General features: G+C 35.7%; 1 protein-coding gene across 1 annotated transcript in view; it reads left to right on the top strand.

The window, feature by feature from the left end:
* The window catches only part of CEP128 (centrosomal protein 128), a 105572-nt gene that overhangs the window by 69087 nt on the left and 16979 nt on the right, over positions 1–19506 (top strand). Inside the window, 2 exon segments of the mRNA XM_032690265.1 lie at positions 4404–4453; positions 9023–9046. Of these exon segments, the coding sequence (XP_032546156.1) occupies positions 4404–4453; positions 9023–9046 (74 nt within the window).

Genomic DNA, 19506 nt, shown 5'->3' with positions numbered 1-19506 from the left:
TAGTATTGAATGTTTTGGAACTGTGACAGTTGCCATTCATCACAACCTAACACAGGTACAGGGCAAAATTGCAGTTGTTTGCCTCTACTAGCCATGAATATATCCATTCTGAAACACTTTGTTTAAACTGGTTGAGTTAGAAACATCTTGATTCACCCCCCAAAATAGGGCCTTCATGTCAGATTCATTGTGTGAAGGGACAAACTTGTAAGTGGTATAATATGTGATTAAACTTGGCTGTGTACATGTGTGCAAGATAAGTAATTTCTAGCTGAGAGAAACTGGTTTATTCAGCTGCTTGAAAATTCCTTCATACTGGGTTGCCTGGCTGCCTTGTGCATCTCCTGGAATGCTGCAGTATCTGTTCAGTAGCTTTGTGGGAAACATCCAAATGATGACTGAAACCCATGGGATGTGTATTGGAAGTGAAAATGATAGGAAATACTTGACATTAAAAAAAATTATGATTTTGAATCAAAGCAAATTTAAAGATAATACTATCAGAGTGTCTAACAAAATTATTTCTCAGGGATTTGCTATACACTTATCTAACTTAAAATCTCAATATCTAGGTTACGAAGTTTGGGAAATCCAAAGTCGTTTTAATGTATAACTGAAACCCCTGACTTGTGTTTTGGAGAAGAGCTGTTCTTCGCTTGATGATGCAAAAAGTGTGTTGACAATTTTCTCCAAACTGCCATTTTTTTCCCAAAAATAACCTGGATTTCTTGCTTTAATGCCGCATAGTAGCAGTATTTTCTGTGCTATATGAATTGTTTTATATTTTCCTGCATGATCTGCAACTGCTTCAGGAGGTGAGAGTCTTGAATCAGATCTACATGCAGCCTGCAGATATCAGGGTAGTTTACAGCATATTATCTATGTAAGCAAAAATGAATTGAAGTGCAAATGTCAACTTCAGAGTACTCTGAATCATGTTGTAGCAATTTTCACTATATGAGTAGATATTTGTGACTATAAGAACTGATTCTGTGTACAGTTCTGTATTTGTGCTTTTCAGTCCGGTCATTCAACAGCCATATAAATTACCATAGCCAAATGTGCCATCATCAACATTAGTTAATGTTGCCAGAACAATGTGAACATAAAAATGTGGTATTGATCCAATTTGTAGACTTTTCTGTGGCACATCAGTGTTCTCTGAGAATGTGAAGCAGAACGTTGTCTATCATTATTTTCAGTTACTTAAGATGGGAGGTCATGCAGTGTTTGAAATCAAGAAGTTGCTGCTCCAGGTAGAATAAAGTCCATGTCCTGTTTCCCACTCTTGTTACACCCAGCACAGATGTAAAGAAGTCGAACATTCCAGTTCATGAGGGAGTTTAACCATTCTAGTTAGTTATTGGCACATTAATGGATCAGCTAGAATAAATAAGATAGTACTATTGTATTTTACTGATTCCAATCAACAAATATCTGCTCCTAAATCTATTTTTTGATACTTTTCACCAGCAGTAAAAATTACAACTGGGGTATGTGTGTGTGGAAAAAAGTCTGTCTGAATAGCTGCATACCCTTTTTTCCTCACTTATCTGAATGTTATGATGGAATATAAAATCTTCATCTCCAGGTTAATATTTGCGTATTTTGCCACATACTGTGTTGGTCCAGTGTCAGGCAAACTGCAAAAGATAATGATTCTTTCAGAATGTTTTAAATCTGTATTTTTCCTGGAAGTTTGATCCGTTAAATCTAAGCCACTGTAGTATAACTTGAAAGACACTTAGTTGGTGTTCACTGATACATAGCTTAATGAGATATAATCTTTACATCTGGGTCTGGAATTTAACCACTGTAAATAAATTGTTTTTGTAAAACTGCACAAAAGTATGATCCCTAATTTTGCAGGCAATATCCTGAACTTGCTGGTGATTTTGAGTGGTGTTAAACATGTAAAACATTTGATTTTTTAATAGTTTTAGCTTATAGTTCATATTTAGTTAGCTTCATATTTAGTTAGAAATAAAAAAAGGGAATATCTTTATTTCTACATTTCATTTCTCTTGTTATCTTTTCCCATGTATTATTCATCTTTTGGGAAGAGCCATCAATGCCTTTATAATGCTTTTTCATTAATGCTCATTCTTCTAGATAATTTATAAATTTATGTGTTCTGTCTCTCATGAAAATAAGGATATATTGCTTAGAAAAAACCCAACAAGAAACCTATGGCTACATTAGGCCTTGAAAGATGACGATAGCAGGATTGTTTTAGCGACCAATGCCACTGTGCAACCTCCTTTAGGAAAAAAGTTATAATTAGAGAAACTCAGAGGCTGTTCATAGCCTCCACTAGGGCTAGTGACCATCTTTAGTCTGTTGCAGACACAATGCATTCTCTGTCTCAAATTTATTGCAACATTATTTTCTGGCACTGATGACATAAAACATGCTTGCACAAGAAATTAAATATGGGAAGAGTTTTTTTAATTTTAAAACAAATCAACAGAGCTTTTCAGATCAAGTAAGCAAAGTTGTTCTGTCATTATAAATAACAGTGTCCAAAAGAATGATGTATTATGCTGTATTTTATGAGACTTTTTGTATAGCTGTTTAATATATATTGCTTTAATATTTATTTTTTTGCTTTAGGTTTGGAGAAATCATGCTATTATTTTAGATGGAGTACTAAATGGAAGCATCAGTTTAAATGCAGAACTTGATTATATTTAAATGGTGACTGTACAGTAGGTGTATGTTTTGTCAGTTAAATAACACTACTTCAATACCTACCTGCCCTTCTGGGGACAGAGTTTTTTGAAGCATCCTGCAGGACAACCAATGTAGGCAGTGCTATAATTAAGTAAATGGATTCTAAATAACCCTGATGTCAGATGCAAAACTTTCAGATCTAGAGACTGTTTTCAACCCAAAATTGTCACATTAACTAATGCTGATGATGGCACATTTGGCTATGGTAATTTATATGGCAGTTGAATGACCGGACTTAAAAGCACACCAAAGAATAGTCCAGAAAAACATAAGTTTACCAAAACAAAGTGAAAATCAACAATTTTATTAATTTTAAGAAAGGATTTGAAAAAAAAAAGTGTGGAATCTAGGAAAAAAGAACAGCAAGTCAATCTCTGCTTGTGAAAGAATTAACTAAATTTTTTTACTTGTTATCTACGTTGCTTTTAAAGGACTAGTGTCTGGAAACAAGTATCAAATAATCTGCATGCAGTCAGAAATGAATAATGAACTATGAGAAAAGAGCTAACAGATTGGGGTGCTCACAGTGAGGCTTCATAATGAGAGAAAGAGAAAAAGTAGATTAATTTGTCTCATTTCCTTTATATTTCTAATGTCAGTGGAATATTTTGTTGTTTATATTGTAAATCATTGAAGCTTCTTTATGACTGAACTATGCAAGTATTGGTAATCTTTATTTCTTAAGGAAGCAAACGCAGGTACTTTCAGTTAGCTGTTCTGTACTTGGATCCTGAGGGACTTGACAGTCAGAATTCAGTCCTGTGAGATTGTCCAGGCAGTTTCATAATCTCATAACTCTCCTAATTGCTAACAAACTGGAACTTATCTGAATTCAGAGTCAGTCTCTGGGTTAGATAAAGCAATGCTCTTCACGTACAAAGCTTATGAGCAAACTTCTGATAGTTGAAAGATTAATAAGCCTGCAGCATGTTTTTTTGTTTTTCCTGTTCTTCATAAAGTTATAACTTCAAGGTTTCCCAGAATTCTAAACATGTTGCAATTTATCAAAACCATGATTTTAATCATAAAAATATGTGCATAAAATAAAGTAGAAAAGCAACTCGTGACATATCCTGCAGAACTCAAACAAAATTAATTTATAATGTGAAGTGTTACATGTGTGCATGTATGTGCTAATGTCTGTAATTGTCACACTAGTGGCAATACAAGATATTAGGATTTTATGGTGTAAAAACTATAAAAAGCTTTTCTACTATTTTGTCACAGTGAACTGTTTCCCTTATCAAAACTATTCCATTTTAGTAAGAAAAGGTAATTATTGTCATAACAGTCAAAATTGTCTGCAGTAACTTACTGATGATCTGCTTTAATCAATTTTCAGAGTGAATCTCTGATTTTTTTCATTCAATTCTAAAAATACACCAGAAGATTGATTTAAGCATAGAAAAGTTTCTTTGTGAATTTAAATGGTGTTTTTTCCCCCAGTCAGGCTGTCTTCTTTGTGTCCTTGTGGCTATTTTCAGCCCCCTCAACAGCCCGTGCCTGGAAACAGTCATATCACTGATACGTTTAATCTAATAGTTTATTCCGCTGAAAAGGAGTGTTGTGAAGGGTGTAAAATAAAAACCTCAATGGCTGTTTTACAGAGTACTTTTTCTATCAGACCATGAGACAGGAAGTTGAATTTACAACTTTTTTTCATTTTACAGAGTTACTAGAGAAGACACATAGAAGAGAGGAAGAAATGGGAGCTCTCCAGGTATATTTTCTGCTCAGTTAACTAGCTACCTTTTTGTTCACCCTTAAAATTACCAAATTGTATTACAGCATTACGATTTTCTGAACTCCCTTTTAGCTTAAATTCAGATTTGGAAATATACGCAGACAAATAGAGACACAATAGCTAGTTATACTCACTGCTGAGGTTTTGCCCGCCAATTAAGTTGCACGTTAGTGAAGATTGAAGTAGTCAGCATTCTCTTATGAGTCTTTCAATCTAGTCCACCAGCTAATGTAACATTGCTTTTAAATCACATCATGTACTTAAGTTGTTATGTTATTCTACTGGCTTCACTGAAACTATCTGAATGGGGGCAGGCAGTGCTAATCTGCATTGTGAACTCCAAAAATGCTGCATAGTCTACTTCACTACTTGAGTTAAATTCTCTGGGCTGTGTTACTTTCTTTTGTATCTCTGAATAAAACTGAAAGTAAAATGCTTTAAGTAAGTATTTAAAGTCTCTAAAACAGTGTATGTCCATAATCACCTTCTTGAGGAAGAAGGGACCAGTCAATTTATGCTAGGACTTGATACAGTATAATAAATTCTCATTGTATGTCATCTAGCAGTGAAGCTGTTTGTGCTAAGCACTTTAAATTTGCGCTTAGAAAGTCAGATCTACCCTAAGCTCAGCTTTGGAATAGTATTTAAGCATTGCAGTCAAAGAAAACATACTCCTTTCAAATTGAAGTGGCTAAGAAAGCAAAACTGGGCTGGAATGTCTGAGTTGTGAGGCTCAGGAGACTATTAGGGAGGGTAGTGTATGTATCCTTCAGAATGCAGAAGGAAAAAAAGAAATTTTTAACAACAAATTACTGCAAACAATACCCAACATGGATATAAAAATAAGTTTATATACAATATGAAGAGTGTATCCATGAGGCAGCATTCTGCAAGTGTACTGAAAGCAGGACATTTGTGAGGGAATTGATAAGGCTCATAAGGAAAACGAAGTTAGGTATTGACTAAGTTTTGATCATAGGAATTTGTTTGAAAGTAACCCTTCTCATATAATAAATAGAAGGCATTTTGAGGGCTAGAGGTATCAAAGAGTGAACAAATAGTTTGATCCAGTAAGAAGAGACAAGTTGCAAGGCCCAAAAGTTACACAACACACCAATCCAGCTGTTTCCTGTTCAAACAAAAATCTTGGCCTGGCTTTCTGGCAGCTCAAGTTCAACAAGGCTGAGAGCTTGTCTGCGCAAGCAGTTTACACAGGTGCATATCTAGTTACATCAATGTAAAAAGATCTCCTTTCATGTGAAGCAATTCTGCATCTGCTTTCATATGAACCTTTATGGTTGACAAATTGTTCTAATGATATGAGTTCTGATTGAATGAGGAGTAATTTTATACTGCAGGAAGTTGCATCATAATAGTGTCTTGTATGGATATATGTACCTGCCTGTATTTCTGATGGTATGTAAAACTAAATTACCTTATGCCCTTCCCTACCTGTCAGTTCTGGTTAAGTGTGTGAATTGTAGTGCTCTGGCTGCTATTTTTGTATTCAAATGCTTGATAACAGTTTTTTTCTTCCTTCAGTTATCTATGCATTCACAAAGTACTCAGCAAAAACATTTATTATTTTTCTAGATAGTATAGCATCCAGCTTAGTCAATGTGTGTCAAAATGTTCCCCTCTGTTCTTGTAGTGTTGTATTCTAAACTTGCAGTGATCAAATATGTACAACTTTACTAGCAAATGGTTGTTAAAACCAACTTGTGTCATCAAGACTGAATCTCCCCAAACTGTTGCATCTTCATATATAAAGGATAGGAACGAAGAAGAAAGTGAGAGTTTTTTTTAAATATGACATTTCCGGGAGCTGAAACTTCTTATCCTTTTGCTAATCCAGATGACATGGAATATTTTTATTCTCTGAGCCCCACTTAAGCAAAGCATGTGTATAGTTGGTTAATGTATGAATGCTTTCATTGAAGCAGATTGCTAGAAGGTACTTGTTTGTCAAATTAAGGGCAAATTAAGCAAATAAAATATTGCTCCTTCCCCCAAAGCCTCCAGTCCACTGATAGAATTCCCTTAATATGAGGTCCTACTCAGTTAGAGTCCTTTGTTCAGTAGACAATTGGTCATGTTGATTGTTGTTGGGTTTTTTTCATCTACGATTCCAGGGATTCTGGTTTGATAATTACCTTATAAATAGAGAGAAGTATATGAAGAAAGTCAATCCTTGCTCTGTTCTGTTTGCAGTCCAAATAGACCATATGTGTAAAGCATGTTTGGGAAACAGGCGGATAGAAAGATTGTACGTTTTAGACATTATGGACAGACAATTCAAAGCATTCAAAGCAGGCTATCATTGCTTAGGAAGTTTTTTCTTGTTACTTGAGCCATGAACGTTGACCACAGTCTTAGAAAACCTAGAGACGTGAGGAAATCAGTCAGAAATCAGTGTGTTACTGTGGGCAAATTATGACTGGGAATACCATGATGTTCTCTGCCATGTCTCAGCATCATATTCCCTAGAACTAAGGTTATATGTTTTATTATTCTTTCAGTTTCCTTATTTTTTGAGGGGAGACAAAAAGCACCTTTTGTTAAAAATAGTTGGAATTAAGTACAATTAGTGCTACAATGCCATCAGCTGAAATCTGCAAAGGACTGAAAGAAAAAAGCAGTTCTATGAGGCTTGTTCCTGGAAATATTGGGCTGGTAGTTTTTTCTTGTGTTCCTCTAGTCGGGGAATATGTTGGACTGCAACTGGCATGACAAGACAAAATAATACCTCATTAAGTAGACAGAATTTTTATAACTAGATATTTCTAAATGAACCTGACTTGCCTTATGTGTCAAGATGGACACTGTGGTTCTTTGGTACAGGGTATTTGGGAGGTAGGAGGCTCTTTGTGTGACTTTACTGTATTCTTGGATTTTCATTTTGAACTTATTGCATACTTTTGACTAGAGTTTCACCACTCCAAGAATATAACCTCTCTTATTTTCTTACTTTGGTGGAAGAAAAAACACTTAAGGTTTTCACCTTTCTTTTTGTCAAAGCAGTTCCATGGTACAAAAGGTTGGATTCATGAAAATAATATGCTATGCATGACATGGTAATTGCAATATTCAACTGAATTATACTCTCTGCAAAAACATTTGCAAACCGTTTTCTTTTGCTTTTGAATTAGTGACATGCTAATAGGAATTTGAAAAATAGAGTCTTAATTGGAAAATATATTGATAGTCTATAAATGATCCGTGGTAAATTTACTAATACATTAGATTAGATTGGTCTTCATAAAATTGTCTACTGAGGTTGTAAGAATTTATTATATTTTTAAAATTTGGCAAGTAGATCAGGCACTGTATTTAATGCATGAGTCATTTTGAAAACACTATTTATTCTACCATTTAAATCGTCCTACTGATACACTCAAAGACTTTATTTTCAAAGTTCTCCTCTTTAGCTGAAGAAAGTTATATCTGAATCAATGTTCATTATCACCACAAGTTTATGAGATCTGTAAATAACTTCTTTTTATAGTAATGAGTTTGGGTTTTGTTTCAGAGTCTTTAAATAATTACAAGTGTCTGTAACAGCCACTGCAATTTTGTGGAAGAACAAACATCTCAAAATAAATATTTTTGAGTTTTTCACATAACATTTTCTGTCAGAAGTTTGTTCTGATGTACAGAAATACTCAGTCTGTTTCTCAGATCTGCTTCTATGAAAGAATAAAGACTCTAGCATTTCATACACTACCTTTCATGAGAAAAATTTGAGTAATATTTGAGCAAGGTAAGAGTTCCTGTAATGGTTATACACTCTAAATGTGGGGTCATCTAAACACTTGAATGTGTGTTTTGTCAGGTTGCTTAAAATACCATACTTAGTCAGTATATAGTGCCAGAGTACACCATCTTGATTTTGCTAGCTTAATATTTTTATTAAAGATACTTTTAAATGGAAAAATAATATTAAAATATATACAGTAAATTTGCAAATTCTGGTTTCTCTGTATCCTGTGCTGGATTAGAACTGACACAAGCTTATTTTATTTGTAGTTTATTTTTGTCTGACATGAGACTATGACTAACGTCATCCTGTTATTAATAAAACATTATTCAGAGCTATTTCTGGATAAAAGAATAACGATATGGAATTTACTTTTTAGTTTTCTAAGGAAATGCCTAAAAGAAAACTAAACCAGATGCTAACATGACATGAACTCCAAAACATGCTAGATTTAAAATCAGAGATGATCAAAAAAAGAAATAATTCTTTTGTATACATGAGAGTAAAATCAACAATATTGAAAATCTAATATAGGAGTAATTTTTTTCAAATCCTTTCCTTGTTTCTAAGGAGTTTCTTTTTTTTTGGAACAAATTTCTAAGTAAGTATGATAAATAGATTAGACATCCGGTTAAATACAACAGTTCCTATTCAGTGAGATTATTACAAAAAACTATACATATGACCACCAAAAAACCAAAATTAATCCTATTCATCATTGTTTGACTTACATTGTGTTTATATTCTTTGCTTTCTAATGGCATCTTCTACTTTATATTTTTTTTTAGGAACGTATTATGGCCTTAGAAATGGTAAGTTTCTTAAATTAATTTCCAAACCTATCACAATGACATTGCTGATAATTTGTCTAAATTATGAAAAATATTGTTTTTATATATTTTTTAAATAAAAGGTTACAGTTCTGGAGTTTCAGCTGTCGTTTTACTTTTAAGAGAAGATGCAATAATTTTACGCTGCACCTTTCTGTGTAGGTTTTTACTACAGTATTTTTGCATTAATTATATGAAATACAGTGTATTTCAGTGTTGTAATTTTTCTGTGCAGTTCAGTCCTCATCCCATCCCTGGGGAGAGAAATGTTGTAGATTTGATCCATACAAAAGATGTTATTTTTCTAACACTTCTAATGGTTGAGGTCTCTATATATTAGATAGATCTAATTATTTCAGTAACCGTTACATGTACTTACTTTTTTGGACTGGGAGGTGCAAACAGAATCAGTTAATCTGCCCATATCAATATTGCAACTAAAACCATAAAGGAATATAATTTTAATCATTAATTAATATAATTTAATAAGATCCTAAGTTTGAAGGACAAAACTTCATGCTTGTACATGCCATGAATGGAGCTGGGTTATCCAGATGTCCCAAGCTAGTAAGTCTGTCAGGTGGAATAGCTGGAATGGTGCTCAGCTTGTCCTATAATTTCTGAACAAGGCTTTCTTCTTATATATGAATGCCCAGTAATACATCACAAATTGTATGTATCAGGCCCATAGTTTCTCTTCATGAGCAATCCAGAAAATTTCATCTAAAGAAACCACTACTGAGACAATATCAATGCTGCAAATATAAACTTCTAAAATTTACCAGTGCAAATTATAATTTTATAAACTCTCTGATGGTTTGTACATCTCTGAAAACAGTTTTTGATTTCAAAAATATATTTAAAATATATTCAGTATCTTAAAATGCATGCATTCACTCATAAAAGGCCCTTTGGAATTCAAAGTGTCATGCTGGAAATCTTGCCTTATGGAAATAGGAAGCTGATGCTTGCATTCAATGTCCTGGCACTTCGCATAGTGCTATGTGAGTGTCAAGAGTGTAAGCAAAGTGGTTTGCTTACATGACAACCAGTCAGGCATGTATCCACTGTCAGCCATTTCTCACAAACCATGAGTTAAACTGCCTGCAAATTCCTTGTCCTTTCTGCTCCCACAGCCATTTTGACACAGGCAGAGGATAGTTGCTTGCAAATAGCACAGTATCATGCAAATTCAGTCCATATTTTGCGACAATGTTTGTTTCTATTTTTTATGGAGCTTTTTTCATTTTTATGCTTCCAATCTCTCCAACTTTTAAAAGGAAGATTTGTAAGTTACTGCTCAGATAGAAGAAAAGGATTATTATCAGTAAAATATAATTTTCTTTCTTAATGCAAGTTGGTAGGTGACACATGAATACAAATTTGTGATGCTAAACCCTAGAGCTTTTGTTATTGCTGATTTAAGAAGTAGTGTTAAGACCTGAGATTGCTAACATGACAAGTATGGTCATCACTGAGGTTGTTGAATACTCCCAAGGCACTCATTTTACTTTTGCCATAAACTTTCTCTGTGATGTCAGGCAAATAACTTAAACTGAATTTTTCAAATATGTTTAATTACTTTGTGTTTCTCATTTTCTGGGTGTCTGATTTTGTGATTTTTGAGGCCTGATTTACAGAAATGCAATTTACTAATAGCTAAATTCAGTGGGAACTTTGGCTATCTGTAGTTGCTAAGTATATTCAAAAGTCAGATGTTAGATTGCTGATGTGAATGCTTTGAAATAATAAGTGAGTTTAACCTTTATATCTCTGTTTTAGTTCTGAGGATGGCAGCATTCTCTCTCTGCTCTCCCCCCTTCACTGATCTAGAAAAGAGGAGTAATGCTTACACAGTCTGAATGTGTCAGGATGAGCTATGATAGAAAAACCCTTGAGTAAAGGAATGAATAACACTTACTGTTTAAGGAATCCTTAAGAATCTTTAAATTTCTAGTGTGTATGTCTGCATAGCTGTATATCTGCGTAGCATTTATGAGTACATAATAGTTACGGTACTTATATATCTGTTATTTGAATGCTCAGAGCATGACATCAAAAAAAGTACCAGCTAAGTATTTTGTGATGATTCAGGTTATAGAAAATGGAAATGGAATAGAGACGTAAGGTATTAAATTCAAACAGAATCCTTAGTGAAAAAAATGTTTAAATTGTGTACAAAAAGCATTTTCTTAGAATTTTGACAGGGATACTTCATGAGATTCACAAGATGCAAGATACAAGAAGGTGAAAAAGAAGGAAAGAGGTGCGCGCGCGCGCCCATAGGCTGTACAAAATGCACAGGAAAACATCAGCTCTCCAGAACTACTCTCCTACTCTCCTCCCTTTCCCTACAATCTGCTCACTTCTAAGTCCTGCACTTGCCAGTAAAATTGTTGTAGTGGCCATGTGATGAACTTGGCAGCTTAGCTAATAAAAAAAATTGGGAAGGAAATGTAACCCGAACCTTTCAGATTCATTTTAGAGCTCTGGGTGAATAAGCCTTCCAGGCCTAGCTTAATCTAACTCAGTGATTTTGTGAGTTGCTGCAAACTACGAGGTCCATTGCCTCATCTCTGAGCCCTGTCAGCTCCTTCTCCTCTCAGCAGTCTGTTTGAGCTAGAAGCTCCATCTCCTGTCTACTGTGCCAGACAGTTTCCTGGGTCTTCTGTTTCCTTAGCCAACTCCTGGTTCCCAAAAAAAGTGCTGTATTACCACCCTCTTTCAAGATATGACACATGATCTGATCACTCCCTTAAGGAACCTGAGAACAAATACTACCCGTCAAAGAAGCTTTTGGATTTTTTGGCTCTTTTTCTTCGATCAAATCAATTTTGCAATATGATTCAATAGGTAGGTACACAGCTTCTTGCTTCAGCAGGTAGTGGAGGACAGGAGCAGAAGCTGGAAGGTAAGAAGGAAGAACAGGGTTAATTAGACAGACTCACTAGTGAATCTAAAAGGAGCTGAAGAATCAAGGTGTTCTCTGGAATAATCCTTCAACTCTTGAGAAGTGCCAGGGTAACAAGTACAGGCAAAACTGAGGTTTTGGGTACCTAGAGGTTATGTGTTTGGCTCTTTTTTTTAGTTTAATGCTGTTTAATAAAGTGAATTTAATTATTTCATAGCTATTAACAAGTAATTTTCTTTATTACTTTAGTAATCAATTATGTAGTCTGACATTTTATGAGAATGAGTATGATTTTATCTTTAAATAAGGTGATTTACTTTATTCTTGAGTGTAGCTTAGTTCTGACATGCAGGATTTGGATCTATGTTATTTACAGAAAAAGGTGTATGACTTTTTTGGGGAAAATCTGTTTTGTATTCTGAGATGTGGCTACAATGGGAAGTGTATGTATTTCTCATAAAGAGGTCAGGATGCATTTTGTAGGTGTACACTGTTACTATGCTGTGCTTGTGACTTCAGTAGGTTTCTGTAAACTACATACTGTTCTTTGTGAGCATACTCTGCAAGTCATATTCCTCTGCCTTAGTAGTACTAGTCTGACTTAAAAGACTGCAAAATTTAATTTGAAATCAACCACATCCTGAAGTTATTCCAGTGAACATATGTGTTCTATATCCTTTGATCAATAAAACAGTTTACTGCTTTCTGTAGAGAACCCAGAAGTGAGGTTACAACTTTCTTAGAATACTTGGATCTGACTTTTCTGGACACAATTCAAATTTTTGTTGCAATGTCTATAAATCTAGGTTAACTCCAGTAATGCTGTAAGTATCTGGCAAAATTGTTATTAAATATGAGCTTCCTTTTCAGAATGAACATTTCTGTGTCTTGTAACTCATTTTTATGTTGAAGAACGTAAGGTTTTGAATAACAGTAAAACAAATTTCTGTCTGCATGCACTCAGCTATTAGATTATTCTCTGTAGTAGCAGGCTCAAATTTGCATCAGTTTTCTGGTTTATCATCCAATTTAAAAGAAGAATTGGAAGGATGACAATACCCAATACATTTCACTAAGAGATTATGCAAGTGCCTCACACCATCCATTTTAACATGCTCACTCTATCTCTCAATGTGCCTTCCATCAATAAGTAAACCTTGCTGTTAGCTCTTGAGATTAATTCATTATTTTTGTACTTTGTATGTATGAATGTTTAGGAAATCTTGAATCTAAGGGTTAATACTTTCTTTTCCCCTTGTTTTGCTTCTGTAGTGTCTTGCCAAAACTACCATTACATCAAAGGTCTTCTGGTCCTCCCAGAATGCACCCATTCTTTGATCTTATAAAAACGACCAGGAGAGGAGTAGCAGTTTGAGGTCCTCTGTCCTGCCTGCCTCGCCTTTTCCTTTCCTTTCATCCGCGAGCCAGTGTGCCACTTCCCTTCGTGGGGCTTCACTGAGTCCTTCCTCTGCTCACTCCCACCAAGTAACTTCTGCCTCCTGATGGTGCTTGCAGCCAGCTGTTTCTTTTCTTGTGATGTTCACCTTTCTCCTTCCTTCTTCCTGGATGTTGTCTTCTTACCCTACAAATCTATTGCTCTTATTTAATACCCAAATACTTGTCCATCCTCTGCCCTCTACTACTTGGTGCTTTGCTTGTTCTTTCAGTTTTTTGCTAATACAGCACCTCTAGTTTTGTTCTGCCAACGTTATGACTTTTTTTACTGTAAAAGAATTTCTTTTGCTGCTAAGGGTATGCGCTTTTCAACAATTGCCTTTCTCTCCCATTCATACTTACTTCTCACTTTCTGCTTAGTTCAGGGTTTCAGATTGGAAACCAAAAATGCGGAATAAATAGATTTATAAGATTTTCTGATTTATGGATTTCATTTAAGGCTGTGTACTTGCACAAAGTCCACAAGCTAAACATATATGTATATTTCTAATATTGCCTTCCTAATCCTCCTTTCCTCAAAAAACTGATATATAACATGATTTTTAAATTATGCTCTATTAGAAATGTTCTTCACTATTTTGTTAAAAATAATTACTAAATAATGCAAGAAATAAAATGATGTATTTTTGAAAATATTTATATAATTGCATTGAGACTTGGACTACTAAATTTCATCATGGCTAGGCTTTGCGAACAAAGATTTGAGAAGGGCTCTACCCATGTTTGTTACAAGCACACTGGTGGCTAAAAAGGCTCCTTAGGTGGTATATTCTGCAAGGCACGATTCTTTCTGCGTTGTCTTTTCTCCTCAAAGGTGATCCTGCGTGCTTTCTCAAAGGAAGCAGCAACGTTATAGATAGTATGTCTCCAGACCTCCCAATTGGAGGCCAGAGTAGACCAGTTATGGTGATCAATATGGCCAAGGCTGAGATGTTGTTTCAGGGAGTCCTTGTATCTCCTCTTCAGGGCTCCTCTCTTGCAGCAACCGGTGGCAAGTTCACCATAAAGCAAGATCTTAGGGAGGCGGTGGTCCTTCATCCTTGGGACGTGCCCTGCCCAATGCAGCTGTGTTCTCAGTAACATGGCCTCAATACTTGTGACTGCTGCTTGTTCTAGAACAGATGTATTGGTCACATAATCTGACCAGCGGATGTTTAGGATTGTACGGAGGCAGCGTTGATGGAAGCGTTCTAGGAGTCGCAGGTGGCGGCGGTAGATGACCCATGATTCAGATCCATGTAAGAGAGTAGACAGCACTATGGCTCTGTAAACACTGATCTTGGTACTTTTCTTCAAGTGTTTATTTCGCCAAACTCTTTTATGAAGCTTTCTGAAGGCACTATATGCCTTTGCTAACCTGTTGTCTATCTCTCCGTCAATCTTACCATCTGAGGAGATGAGGCTACCTAGGTAATTAAACTGCTGGACTGATTTGAGCTCTGATTGGCCAATGGTGATATGGGGATGATAGAAGACTTCCTGAGGTGCAGGTTGATAGAGAACTTCAGTCTTCTTTAAGCTGACTTCCAGCCCAAAGAGCTCAGCAGCGTCTGCAAAGCAGGATGTTAAATGCTGCAGAGCTGTTTCTGTGTGGGCCACAAGGGCAGCGTCATCAGCATAAAGCAGCTCCCGGACAAGATGGTTTAAGGTCTTGGTGTGGGCCTTCAGTCGCCTGAGGTTGAATAGGCTTCCATCAGTACGATATCAATTTACAGATAAGCATAATCAAGAATATCTATCTGTGTATTTTTTAAATATTTAAATTTTTGACCTAGGAATTAAGTGCTAAATTGCTTGTAAGAGGCAGGTTACAGAATATAGGTAACTGTAAATTTTATTAAGCTACTCTTTGTTTGATGGTCAGGATGACAGTTTTGTATTTGTTTATTGACAGAAAATCACCATGCATGTCTACCAACTTGGTCTAATAACTTCATAGTTTCTCTAACAGTGATATCAGAAATATAATATATTACAGAATCACAAAATTATTGAGGTTGGAAGAGACTTCTACCAGTCATCTGGTCCAGTCCCCCTGCTCAAGCAGGGTCACCCTGAACCAGTTGCCCAGGACTGCATCCAGCTGACTTTTGAGTATGTCCATATAAAGATGGAGATTCCACAACCTCCCTGGACAACCTGTGCCAGTGCTGCGTTGCCCTCACAGTGAAAAAGCGTTTCCTGTGTTCATAAAGAACCTCATGTGTTTCAGTTTGTGCCCACTGCCTGTCACTGGGCAACACTGAAAAGAGCCTGGCTCCCTCTTCTTTACGCCCTCCCTTCAGGTACTTGTACTCATTGATGAGATCTCCCAGAGCCTTCTCTCCACACTAAACAATCCCAGCTCTCTCAGCCTTTCCTCACAGGAGAGATGCCCAGTCCCTCAAAAAATTAGTTACCCTTTGCTGGACTGTCTGCAGTATGTCTCTCTTGTACTGGAGAACTCAGAACTGGACCCAGCACTCCAAATGTGTCTCACCAGGGCTGACTAGAGGAGGATCACTTCCCTTGACCTGCTGGCAACACTTCTGCTAGTGCAACCCCTGCATTCTCTATCTATGCTCCTTTCAAAATTATGAAAATGTGTTCCACATGTTGCAAATATTGAACATTTTTTCCAGGGTTTAGTGAACCAAAATCCTTCCATTTTTAATTAGGGAAAGTCAAAATCTCAGGATAAAGACTTACATTATCTAAAGTTACTTATGTTAGTTGAACTAGGTGTAGTAGTATACAGTGTTCTTCACTTTTTTTTTTTTAACAGAGTAGATATATGTTTGTAAATGTAATTTTAAAGAGAGATCCTATGACTTCCATCCACAGGATTCTCTTTAGAAATCATAGAATCACTAAGGTTGGAAAAGACCTCCAAGATCATTGAGTCCAACCTTTGACCAAAAACCACCATGTCAACTAAACCATAGCACTAAATGCCACATCCCATAGTTTCTTGAACACTTCCAGGGATGGTGACTCTACCAACCTCCCTGGGCAGTCCGTTCCAACGCCTGATAACCCTTTCAGTGAAGAACTTCTTAATGACCAGCTGAACCTTCACTGGAGCAGAGTGAGGCCATTTCCCCTTGTCCTGTCTCTAGTTGCCTGGGGCAGAGGTGGATCCCAGCCTCACTACAAGCTTCTTTCAGGTAGCTGTAGTGAGCAATAATATCTCCCCTGAAACTCTTTTTCTTCAGGCTAAACAACCCCAACTCCCTCAGCTGCTCCTCATATGAATTATGTTGCCCTTTCATCTGGGGAATATGTATCTATGAGTTCTTTCACAGAATAGGAGGTTTATAACTTCTGAAGGCATAGATATATGTGGTATAGCGTGCTTGCTTTATTTTTATTGGTTTGGTTTATATATCACAAAATAAGTTGAATTTTGTTTGACAACAGACTACTGACTAAATGTTTCTACTGCTATGTCCTTAATTTTAGATTTAAATGTTTTATATTTGATCTAATTATAACCTTAGGAACACAGCCGTCAGAATTCTCTTTGTATTTCAGTTTTTCTGACCTGAAAAATCGAACAGTATTTCTTCTTTCCCCTGAAGGCTGTGTTAATTGAATTTTTGTAGTGCTTTCTGGAAGGCTTGATGAAATACTGTTAGCAGACAAAATTTTAACATAAATTACATGTAAAGATTTTTATCCTGCAATGCTCCATAATGTTAAAGATGGCATTCAAGAATAAGCAACAGGGAAGTCATGCCTTTTAAGAATGTGTTCCCCCTAATATTGCTTTACTTTACACACTCTTCTCTTGTGTTATAATTCTTTTAATTTCCAGGAATTATGTCTGGATATCTCTGATCAAAATCTTAATAAGCGATAAAGAATAGATTCTCAAAAACTAGTCTTACAGATGCCCAGTAGTACTTGGAGCACTAGCTGATGATTCACAGAAACCTGTCTTGCCAAAAGACCACACTGTTTCCTCCATGTTTTCAGCTGCTAGTATGCATCAAACAACTGAAAATTCATAAACCCCTTTCCTAATATTTTCCCATGTAAGCAGTTCCCCTAGTTAGCACAGGGAATTCACGTGCTCATGAATGAGAAAAGAGACAGTCCATGCCATTGCAAACAGGAAAGGAAGCATTCATGAAGCTCCCTTAATTAAAATGTGATCCAACCCATTCAAAAACATCTGGAGTCTTAAATTAAATGTTCAATTAGTTTGACATTTGCAATGCTTTTGTTAGCAAAGGCCATTTGTTTTTCATTAGTTTAAGTGTAGTTTTTGCTTAAAAAAATCTTACTTGTTAAAACTTTCATGAAACGATGTATAGCATAGAAAAAAAGCTAATTGAACATGCCTGTTTTGTAACTTGATAAAGTTATATGTGTTGCCTTTGTATAGAAAAATTGATTCTTGATGTGCTGAAATCATAAAAACAGTGGTACAATTGGAGTAGTGGTATACATGGAATATAAAGATACAAAACACATTTTTTTGTTTTCTATGTTCCCTCTCAATATATGATGTACTATGCACAGAATGTCCCAGCTATCATGGAGTTTGCCTGGCATATGAAAGTCAGCAGGGCACCTCAGGCTTCCTAAGCAGACCCACACTGTGTAGAAGAAGAGCATATGATGTCTCAGTCTAGAGCTGGAGAGCAAAGTCGACAATTTTACGGATCTTAACAGGGAAAGCAAAGGATACCTTTATACATGCTGAGTGCATCCTGTTCTTGCTATTTAAGTATCCAATATGCTAGGGTCATTTAAAAATAAGCCATTGTAGGTCACCTCTAACATTATATCTTTCATCTGATTTGTGAGTAAGTGCCTGCTGACATGCATTGCAGTCAGTTAAAATTACATCGCATTTAATCTTTTTATGGCTAATCTTTGGGGATTAGGTAACTGGTACTTTAGTCAACTCTAATTTAAAAAAAGTATCTGTACAATACAGATAGCTGTTTGTTTTTACCTACCTCAGAAAAGAAAGGAGCACTGTACTTGAAAGTAAATGAAGTTTGTTTTATATTTATATGTTTTCAATATATCAACTATAAAGGCAAACTTCAAGAGTACTATATACAAACCTGCTTTGATTTATTTGCATTTAGCATTGCAGCTTTGAGACTAAAAATAAAATGTGTCTGATTTTGATTTGGATCTGTCCCTTGAGACAGTGTGAAACTGTCTATCACCAAGAACACATCAATATAGGAGGATTAACTGTTCACATGCAGTTTAAACATCAAAGTGTTTGTATGAAGTCATGGAAAATAAGTAATTTATTTTATCATTCTCTGTGAAAACATAGAACGCCCCTTTTTAAAGTAAATAGTCTTTATTTTAAAAACAGAAAGATTAATAGCACTCAGTCTATGGAAGAGACTGCTGTTAAGTAAAATACCATTTATACTTCCTCAGTACAACCGGTGCTTTTTCCTCTTATCAGTACCATCGGTGCACTGAGTCAGTCAGTGCCTGCTGTTGCTTGTTAAACATAAGCACACAGATGTGATCACTGTCTTTAGGATTATTTGTATGCATTATGACATAGGGCTTTCCAATTTCTGGGAAAAAGTTTAACAGTACTTAATTGCCCCCTGTGTCAGGTGCTTCTAACATCCTTTTTCACATTTTATCTTTGTGGCTAAATCCATCTCTTTTAATAGAATAGAGTGCAGTCATTAATGATACAAGTATGGCATTTGAACCATGTTGAGGAGGTTGCTGTGCATTTCATTAATTACCAGAATTAACCTTAATTCTGTAGGCCAGCTAGAAGCTCTTTCATCACTTTTCCCTCCCATTCAAGAGTGTGTTTTATTCTCACCTTCTTTATTGCATTTCCCCTAACAAACTTGGCTTTTTTTCATTTTCTGTTTTTATTTGCACATCACTACCTTTCTTTTCATCAATTTTACGGGAGAGGCACACATTTCTGTCCCTGAAAATATGAGTATTTGCATATGAGTAATTCAAGTCACTACACAAACTGCTCAGAAGACTGTGAGAATTTTAGAATATAAAAGGAACCATTCTGGTTAAGAGCAAAGATCAGTCTAACCCAGCTATAGACATCACAGCAATAGTCAAAATAAAATGC

The sequence above is a fragment of the Chiroxiphia lanceolata genome, chromosome 6 (assembly GCF_009829145.1).
Source record: "Chiroxiphia lanceolata isolate bChiLan1 chromosome 6, bChiLan1.pri, whole genome shotgun sequence".
Classification (NCBI taxonomy): Eukaryota; Metazoa; Chordata; class Aves; order Passeriformes; family Pipridae; genus Chiroxiphia; species Chiroxiphia lanceolata.
The sequence above is the reverse complement of the archived record's forward strand: the minus strand, read 5'-3'. Positions and strand labels throughout refer to the sequence as shown.